Source organism: Babylonia areolata, chromosome 20 (assembly GCF_041734735.1).
Source record: "Babylonia areolata isolate BAREFJ2019XMU chromosome 20, ASM4173473v1, whole genome shotgun sequence".
Classification (NCBI taxonomy): Eukaryota; Metazoa; Mollusca; class Gastropoda; order Neogastropoda; family Buccinidae; genus Babylonia; species Babylonia areolata.
In genome coordinates, this window is record NC_134895.1 from 17,931,025 (window position 1) to 17,941,402 (window position 10,378).

The 10,378-nt window shown below is 44.1% G+C and overlaps 1 protein-coding gene across 1 annotated transcript in view; it reads right to left on the minus strand.

Annotated features, from left to right (window-relative positions):
• LOC143295195 (inactive pancreatic lipase-related protein 1-like) overlaps positions 1-1,049 on the minus strand; it is a 36,054-nt gene extending 35,005 nt beyond the window's left edge. Inside the window, exon 1 of the mRNA XM_076606767.1 lies at positions 991-1,049. Within this exon, the coding sequence (XP_076462882.1) occupies positions 991-1,048 (58 nt within the window). The 5' untranslated portion in view covers position 1,049. The remainder of the gene's footprint in view (positions 1-990) is intronic.
• Between the last annotated feature and the right edge of the window lie 9,329 nt (positions 1,050-10,378).

Consider the following 10,378-nt stretch of genomic DNA (forward strand, 5'->3'; position numbering starts at 1 on the left):
CTACTAACGACTGCGTACTTTACCCTTTGCAAGAGCGTACTGCTTTCCTAAGTTTCATGATAGAATGGGCGTTTACTGCGTACTTTACCCGTTGCAAGAGCGTACTGCTTTCCTAAGTTTCACGAGGAAATGGGTGTTTACTGGGTACTGTACGTGCGTTAGAAGTCTCATTGAACTGGTGACTTCAATAGGAATTTCGTCAAATGTTTAGTGGATGTATTTCTGAAATACTCTCTCTCTCTCTCTCTCTCTCTCTCTCTCACGCGCGCGCGCGCGTGCGCGCTCGTTTGTGTGTTTTTGACACACAGAGAGAAAGAGACTGGGAGCGAGAGAAAAGAAAGAAACACAGAGAGAGAGAGGGAGAGAGAGAGCTAACCAACAACGAACACAAAAAAAACCCCATCCTGCGTCATGATTTCAAAACTGAAATTAAAACTAAGTGGTAGACGCCTATGCATCAGATTCTGCTATGCAAAACCAACGACAAACTGATAAATACAAAAAAATCAACCACAAACTGAAAAAATATAATAATAATAATAATAATAATAATAATAAAGGAGAAGCAAAATGCCACAACTGGCGTCTTGCTTCAGAACGACACTGAACGAGTTGTCTGTTCATTCGTTTTGATCCAGTCCCTGAAAGTCCACCTCTTCGTCCTCATCGACCTCAGTTACACAAGGGTTTCTAATATCTAAGCCTCAAGCCATTTTGACGGAACTGAAAAAGCTGGTCCACATTGTCTGTAGGCACTTTCTGGTTGACACACGTACCAAACCGAGTAGATCCCATGCCATTTGTATGTCTGTTTGGTTTTCTTTCGTTTTGCTTTGTTTTGTTTTTATTTTTATTTCGTCATATTTCGTCAGCACGTCGCCTTTTATCAGCAAGTGTGCCAACAATGTCTCTTTTAGAGATAATGATAAAGTACTGTTGTGTCTTTTAGGCAGAGCCACAACATAGTTCATTTCAACCTATCAGACTTACCTGTCGCCACTGGCACAATTCCAGTGAAGGCGAGAAACAGTAAATGCAGACCAGCCATGGTGAAGAGGATCCGCGTTCTGGTGGGTCTCCTGGTAAGTTACTGATTCTTCGTGTCTTCTTATCTGTAGCGTTCGCGTGCACTTCTTATCTTCAGGCCCGTCTTTTGTCAATTCCTTACGTAGACACGCGCGCGCGCACTTAACGTATGCACACACACACACACACACACACACACACACACACACACACACACACACACACACACACACACGCCAGTGCGAGGTCAGTCACCGCTGAACACCACTGAAGCGACTACGCAGCAAAGCATGGTCTTCTCTGGCGTGTGGTCCATGGTGAGTTAACATTTGGCAGTCTCCTGTGAATTGTCGGTACCACGGCTGTGACAGGACAAGACAGGACAAACTGGGATATGGCTGTGACAGGACAAGCCGGGATATGGCTGTGACAGGACAAGTCGGGATGTGGCTGTGACAGGACAAGTCGGGACATGGCTGTGACAGGACAAACCGGGATATGGCTGTGACAGGACAAGTCGGGATATGGCTGTGACAGGACAAACCGGCTGTGACAGGACAAGTCGGGATATGGCTGTGACATGACAAACCGGCTGTGACAGGACAAGTCGGGATATGGCTGTGACAGGACAAACCGGGACAAGTCGGGATATGGCTGTGACAGGACAAGTCGGGATATGGCTGTGACAGGACAAGTCGGAATATGGCTGTGACAGGACAAGACAGGACAAGCCGGGATGTGGCTGTGACAGGACAAGCCGGCTGTGACAGGACAAACCGGGATATGGCTGTGACAGGACAAGTCGGGATGTGGCTGTGACAGGACAAGTCGGGATGTGGCTGTGACAGGACAAGTCGGGATGTGGCTGTGACAGGACAAGCCGGGATGTGGCTGTGACAGGACAAGTCGGGATGTGGCTGTGACAGGACAAGTCGGGATGTGGCTGTGACAGGACAAGTCGGGATATGGCTGTGACAGGACAAGCCGGCTGTGACAGAACAAGTCGGGATGTGGCTGTGACAGGACAAGCCGGCTATGACAGGACAAGTCGGGATGTGGCTGCGACAGGACAAGCCGGCTATGACAGGAGAAGTCGGGATATGGCTGTGACAGGACAAGTCGGGATGTGGCTGTGACAGGACAAGTCTGGATATGGCTGTGACAGGACAAGTCGGGATATGGCTGCGACAGGACAAGCCGGCTGTGACAGGACAAGCCGGGATATGGCTGTGACAGGACAAGTCGGGATATGGCTGTGACAGGACAAGCCGGCTATGACAGGACAAGTCGGGATGTGGCTGCGACAGGACAAGCCGGCTATGACAGGAGAAGTCGGGATATGGCTGCGACAGGACAAGTCGGGATGTGGCTGTGCCTGAGAGTCCGGACAAGCGTTGCGGGGATTGAAATAATAATGATAATCATAATTTGGAAGAAAAAAAAAAACGTGTTTGTCTCCTTTCCTGAGTGAATCACTGGCGGTATTAAAAGAGTTACTGTCGATTTGCGCAAAAAAACTTCTTGATGGAGTTACCGGTTGTCTTGAAACGTTTATCACTTGAGCGAATTACCTGGTTTTACTACAAACTGTGCATCCCTATTATATTGTCAAATGGATATTGCAAGGCTTACACTCTGTGCGGAGGCGCTGGACCTCTGTTCCAGTGATCATACCTCGAGGCCCCGTCTCGGCACGGTATTGTGTCTTTCAGGAAAGCACTTTACTGCGATTTTCTTCACTTCACTCAGGTGTAAACGGGTACTTATGCCGAGCCCTTGACACGGTGATTACCATTTTACTACCCCAACGGCCTGAAAAGGCTATAGGATCTTCAACCCCCTTTTTTCTTTAAACTTTTAACCTAGCTTTCTGTGCTATCGGTATATTGAGCTCCTGTTGAAGTGGTACAGAATACAGAATACTTTTATAAAATTTGAATAAGCGAAATTTATGTGTGGTGTATGCTACGTAAACGATACACGAGAACCTCAGTCACTCAATGTGAACACATAAAAGACATAAAATGCTGAAATGCTTAGTCAGTGTGAAGCTTTCGTACAGTGATATCAATCATCCACGTGCAAGGATCACATACTTTCACAATCATTCAGCATGAATGTATAAAGAACATGAAATGTTTAAACACAAAGTTAATGTTGATAAATCTCATACAATAATCACAAATAAATAGTGCGATGCGATAAGCAAAGCCGGAAAGAGAACAGATGAAAATATGATACTATAACTTAGACAACGACGTACGTGATTAAAACCAGCTGTCATTCAACAGTTTTCATATACTTAATTCATATCTAATATTCAAATTTCAGTACACAATATATAATTCACGTAATCTTTTATACGTACGCGCGCGCGCGCACACACACACACACACACACACACACAGAGTGGTGATGGTTTCACAGCCAACTTTCGTGACCCAGGTGAGTGTCGGGGAGTGGTGACAACTTCGGCCGGGGTGAAGTACGACACCGTAGATTTGTTCTTCCCGTGGCCGGCTCCTGCCCCAGCTGAATGCACCCCAGGCTCATGCGATCACTCAGTGGAGTGTCGTTCACTTTTCCGCGGAAACGTCTTTTAGTTTAGAGCGTTGTTTTCGAATTTCCTGACCAGCTCTGCAGGTATCTCTTGGTCCAGTTGACGTCTGGATACATGATGAAAGGAAACACGGAGTATAGTCCTGCCATGTTGTTTCAAACCTAAAAGAAATTTCATTCAAAGGAGCAACGTTCTCCTCCTTCTTGTCCTCCTCCTCTTCCGTGGTATAAAAACAGGAATGGTTGTCGTAAATTTTGTGGTCTTTCATGCCCTGTTCTCATGGCTACCAGTCTGTCATAATTTCACTACCATGCCTGTCAGTGAGTATGCGTCCAAGTCTATGGTATCATATTTGGATTGCAGATGACGGAACATTGTGGCAGCCTACATTCCAGCTCTTTCGAGTCTGGCCAGAAATCTCATCTATTTCCAAGACAGCCTCCTTCCCGTGCCTGTTCTTTGTCTTCAGTTGATCAAGTTTAGAGTTATGCATGCGTGTGAATGACTGGTTTGGAAGCGCTTTGGTTTCTCTGTGTGAAATTTGGGCTGCTCTACCCAGGGAGAGCGCGTCGCTACACTACAGCGCCACCCTTTTTTTTTCTTTTTTCTTTTTTTCCTGCGTGCAGCTTTATTTGTTTTTTCCTGTCGAAGTGGATTTTTTTCTACAGAATTTTGCCAGGAACAACCCTTTTTGTTGCCGTGGGTTCTTTTACGTGCGCTAAGTGCATGCTGCACACGGGACCTCGGTTTATCGTCTCCTCCGAATGACTAGCGTCCAGACCACCACTCAGGGTCTAGTGGAGGGGGAGAAAATATCGGCGGCTGAGCCGTGATTCGAACCAGCGCGCTCCAGATTCTCTCGCTTCCTAGGCGGACACGTTACCTCTAGGCCATCACTCCACCAATACCAATTATCATCATCACTATTATCATATCATTATTATTAAAATGCCAGCTCAGTCTGGCACCATGACTAAGCAATCACTGAGACGGTACGGATGATGGGGCACCGTGTTAGAACTGGTAAGGCGTTGGCCTTCTGATCCAGTGTTCACCAATGGGCAGAGTTGGATGCCCCGTTTCGGCATGGTGTCATATCCTCGGGAAAGGAACTTTCTTGCAGTTATACGCACTTCACCCTGGTGTCAATGGGTAGGTTTCCTGATTTCGGCCAGGGGAGGTTAAAAGCGGCGCGGAAGGTGAAGATTGGGCCCCGCCTTCCAGTGCTGAGCACTGAACACGGTGAATATCAGTTCACTGCTCCTGTGCCTGTTAAAGGCTTTAAGACCATTGACATTAACTTTTAACCTAACTGTTGATGGCGCAATACAAAAGAAAAGAATAATGAAAGAAGGGAGGTTTCATGAGAGGTATCTTCTGCGTGTGCTATGGTGTGGTTTTTGTTGCTGTTCTTTTTTTTCTTTTTTTTTTCTTTTTTTTTTTTTTTTTTTTTTTTTTGCTGTTTTTTTTTTTTGGGGGGGGGTTATTTTTGTTTGTTTGTTTGTTGTTGTTGTTGTTGTTGTTTTACTGGCGGTTTTACAAGATTTACTTTGAGTATGTTGGTGATGGTTTTGCCAGGTCTACCACCAGGGTATATTTCTTTCACATAATTCTAATATTTCTACTAGAGAGTGGGGGTATAAAAAAAGTTGAAGATGTTAGGCAAGGGTTTAGTAGGGGGTGGCGGTGGCGGGCGCTTATTTTTCTTTCTGATTTCATTCACTTTTTCGAGCTCCGAGATGATCATGAAGCCTTTATCTTTCTAAAAACCCACATACTGTAACCAGAAACTTATCTGTATGCATTTATTTGTTGGGTTTTCCCCCCCGACAAAATATTCCATCCATCATTCCCAGAATCTGTCTCAGTCGACCTTCCATTCTTCCTGTTTTCAATATAGGACAAATTCACTTCGTCTGCACTGATCGATCCCGATCGCAAATACAAAAAAAAATATAATCCTAAAACTCTCTCTGTTTTTCTGACCCACTTACACGAGCAAATGATCCAACTCCTTGATTAATAATTCAAAAGAGATTAATATCAACACCGATTCTCCATTTCGTAACGATGACAGAAGAATCAATCAGAGTGAAATGAATAGCGCCACTGAGAGTGTCCACTTCCGTGGGTCTCAGCTGTTGAAGCAGACTGACAACTATGACACAGGTTGGTACTGTGAGGATTGGCACGTACTCTCAGGACCCGTGAAAACACGACGCTATGTTTGAATGTGGGACCAGTTCGTGCAAAAGGTGTGTGTACTTACCATTGATGTAATGTGTTATGTAAACAAAAGTGTTTTTGTAAAGCACCTAGAGCAGATTTCTGGATAGTGTGCTATGTAAGAATCCATTATTGTTATTATTATCATTATCATTATTATCATTATTAAAAGGAAGCTCTGCTGGACTAAAAACCATGCGGTATTGAAACTACCAAGATGTAATAGAGTGAGTTCTGCGCACGGGTGACAATAGGTCGAATTTGATACAGGTGGGTGGTGTGTGTGGGGTGGTGGGAGGGGGTAAGGGGGGGGAGGATTAGGAGTTGCAAAACGTGAAGCATTGGGGGACAGGGGGGATGGGGGGGGGGGTTAAGGTATGCCGGAAATCCGGCAAGTGCAGATACATCTTTTTCTTTTTCTTTTTTTTTTCTTTTTTCTTTTTTTTTTTGTAACTTCCATGTTCACCACATGAGTGTGTTACTGACAGTATGATGATTTTGCCGTGAGTGTGTATGTGTGTGTTTGTGTTAGTTACTAATGGTATTTAAGTTTTCAAGTGAACGCTATTATTGATGATGGGTGCGAATTCATCCTAAATTTTCTCTCTTGTGTTACTGGACATGTAGCCTTTATCATACTACGTGTTGTGTGATAGATTAGTAGAACCAACCCAAAATGTGTTACTGATGTCATGGCAGTTATCCCAGGAACATTACTGACAGATAATGCAGTTTCGTCCAATATCTGTCAATGACAGCACGACAGATTTCTGCGTGATTGTTATCATGATACCACAGATTAACAATATACGTTGTTTTTATTGTTTACGTGCAGATTCGTTCCTGACTATGCGTTACGACTGCGTTGTGTATATCCACATGCAATGATGAATACTGAATCGCATTTTATGATAAGGATATGTTGCTGAGTGTTTCCATCAACAAAGTGTTATAGACCGTATTGCAAAGTCATACATGGGTGTGTTTTTTGAGTCACGGTAAATTCCAAGTATGTCAGTGATGGCATAGCAGAAATCACCCTTGGTGCCTGGTGCATTTTTGGCGGGGTACGGCAGTCATTACTGGCTGTGTCACTGGTGTCTAGTATTTGCCCATTCTGTACTGACAGCGGTACAGATGTATACCCCATAGTATGCTAAAAACAGGACAAATATAGCCCCCAAAACTATGATTGATTGATTGATGGGTATTGGAGTGTGTTTTTGTGTATGTGTATATGCGTGTGTGTGACTATCACAGCTGAATCGAATCCCATATATATTTGCACATTAATAAGACTAAAACAACATTAATTATGAAGCTGAAAGCTCATATATGTGTTTAGTACACACACACATACACTCTCTGTCACTCTGTCTCTCCCTCTCTCTCTCTCCTCTCTCTCTCTCTCTCATTCCTTCTTTCTTTATCTATTTCAGTTACATTTTCAGTTTCAGTTTTTGCTCAAGGACGCGTGACTAGTTCGGACAAATCCATATACGCTACACCACATCTGCAAGGCAAGTGACTGATCAGCAGCTTAACCCAACGCGCCAGTAAGGGTTTGAGTGTATGCACATATATTGGTGTAGCAATCAGAGTGGATTTCTTACACATCATTTTGCCAGAGGACAGCATGGGTTTTCCAGTGCGCCATGTGCGTGCTGCACGCGGGACCTCGGTTTATCATCTCATCCGAATGACTTGACGACGGCGGCTAAAGAACCTGCGAAAAGCGAATCTGGACTGGTCTGGATTGGTCTGTCCCCCTTCCCTTTGACTGTCAGCGCAAATTTCAAAATCGAAAAATGTTTTGCTGTCATTGTGGTCTACTGGTATGCTTATTTCTGTAAAGGAAAATCGATGTGGATCTGCCATTTTCCCAAACAATCTGTTATGGTAAAAGCTCAATATACGCCCCCCCCCCCCTGCCCCCCCCCCCCCCCCCCCCCCCCCCCCCTCCTCCCGACATTCACACGCATGCATAACTGGAGAAACTGACGACAAGGAAGAGGCAGGGAAGATAGGCTATTTTGGGAAGAGGTGGGTTTTAACGCCAGACTTGAAAGAGCTGAGTACGGAGACCTGACGAAGCGAAAGAGGAAGTTCATTCCAACTGCAAGGTCCCGAGACAGAGAAAGAACGGCGGCCAACAGTGGAGTGTTTGAATCTCGGTATGCGTAAACAGAGCGGATCCGAAGCTGATCGTAGAGAGATGGAGTGTACAGGTGAAGGCAGCCACAGAGACAGGAAGGGGCAGATCTGTGGATATATTTATAACATAGAGTGCTGATCTTGTACTTTATTCTGTGTGAGACAGGGAGCCAATGGAGATGTTGCAAAAGAGGAGTGATATGCTCAGATCTTTTCTTTCTGAGGACGAGTCGGGCAGCAGGGACTGAATGGATGAAGCAGGCAAACCAGACAATAGAGGGTTACAGTAGTCAAGGCGAGAGAGAATGAGAGAAACGACAAGTCTAGATGTTGCGTCAGTGGACAGATATTTCCGAATGGAACTAATGCGCCGCAATTGACAGTAGCAGGATTGACATATCTGACTGATAAATTTTTGCATGGACTGTGTGTTGTCAAGGACAACGCCAAGGTTCCTGACTAAACTGGAAAGAGGGATGGATGCACTGCCAAGTTTGATTGTGTCAGTTGTGATGGAAGAGAGTTTTTGTTCAGTTCCTATGATCATTGCTTCAGTTTTGTCCGCGTTCAATTGTAACTTATTTAGAGTCATCCAGTTTTGAATGTTCAGGAAATGAGGACCATCATTGAACTGTAAGGTGATTATCAGACGTATGAAGTTTCTGGACTGGATACCACTTCTCTAGGATGGATTGCCCACCTTGAAAGCTTTCCGGACTTTTCCGCAAGTATCGACGAAGCAGTGTTATTTTTGTACAGAACTTTTCCAGGAACAACCCTTTTGTTGCCGTGGGTTCTTTTACGTGCGCTAAGTGCATGCTGCACACGGAACCTCGGTTTATCGTCTCATCCGAATGACCAGCGTCCATACCACCACTCAAGGTCTAGTGGAGGGGGAGAAAACATCGGCAGCTGAGCCAGCGCGCTCAGATTCTCTCGCTTCCTAGGCGGACACGTTACCTCTAGGCCATCACTCCACACACTCTTTGTGTGCTCTTTGTGACATCTCTTGATCCCATACCTTTGGGAATTGATCACTGTCAAACAACGTCCAGCACCAAAACAGCAATACTACGGGCCACATCACATCGTGAGAGCAACTTGCCAAGTCATGTTTATTTCAGGAAACCCTGTACCCCCGTGGAGATGCCGGGTGTCTTTCAAAATAAATAGCATCCCCGCCTTCTTGAAATTCTGTGCTAGAAGTTTCCTCTTTTCTATTCCTCTCTTTGTTTCTGTCTTTTTTTTTCTTTTTTTTTTCCTTCAGTGTTGTCTTTTTCTGCCTTCCCAGTCCATTCCCCTTTCTTTTCTCAAGCAAACCTTGACACTTTTTTTTCTCTTTTCCGCGGTCTATGATGTACTACCTGTGCTGTTTTGCTCTGGCGATTAGGTAGTGAGATTGTAAGCACTGGGATGGGCACTAGCTTCCCATTCTGCAGTGTTATTTGCCTATAAGGTCTTTTTGTGTATTTTTTTGTTTCGCTTTTAAGTATTGTTGTTGTTGTTTCTTTTTTACGATTTTTTTGTAATCTGGGGATGATAAATTAAGCGGAATGGCTGGTTATCCTCAGCACAACCTAGTCACATTTGCCATAAGGAGCTAAACAGTTGGGATACTGTGTCATGAACTGTGTTTTGTGGGTTTGTTTTAGTGTTTTTTGTAGATGTGACAGTTTTGTGTTGACGTGGTAAAGCATTTGTAAGGTTTGACAGTCCTGATATGGCCCTATGCGGTCTGCTGGACTATAAACAACAAGAATAAGAATAAGGAAACCCCGTGGGGTACAAGAAAATGTGACAGGTTTCATGTAACTACTACAAATATCAAAAACATCTGGCATTGTCCTCACAGTCAGTTACAATGACCACAACAGATACTTGGACGTTTATCTGGAGACCAAAAAAAAGAAGAAGAAAAAAAGAAAAGAACAAAGAAAAGCAAAAAATGTATTTTTAAAAATGGAAACATACAAAAGCTACAGCATTGCACATTACATACACTCCAGAACTGATTGGGCATTTCATCAAACTCAAACGTAAATAGGAGAAATTCGCTGGAAAAAAAAATGTGTGAGCAAATTTGACTCAGATAGACGCACCTTGTTGGTCAAGTTGACGAGTTGACCCTAAGAGCCAAAGCTAACTGGTCGTTATTTAAACTCCGCTAGTGGCGTCACTGCTGTCACTGAGATATCTGACGATCCACGTCAGGGGACAAAACTCGAATGATCCTGTCAAATAGAATTTTGAAAAATAATGAAAATAGAAAAATTACTTTTTTTATTTTCTTCTCTCTTATCCTTAAGAGAGTAAATCAGACCGGCATCAGTTGCTGTATTCAAAGGGTGTGGTCAGGATTACGCCCTCTTTTTTTTTTCAATTCTTTTATTTACATGTCTATTTTGTTTGATG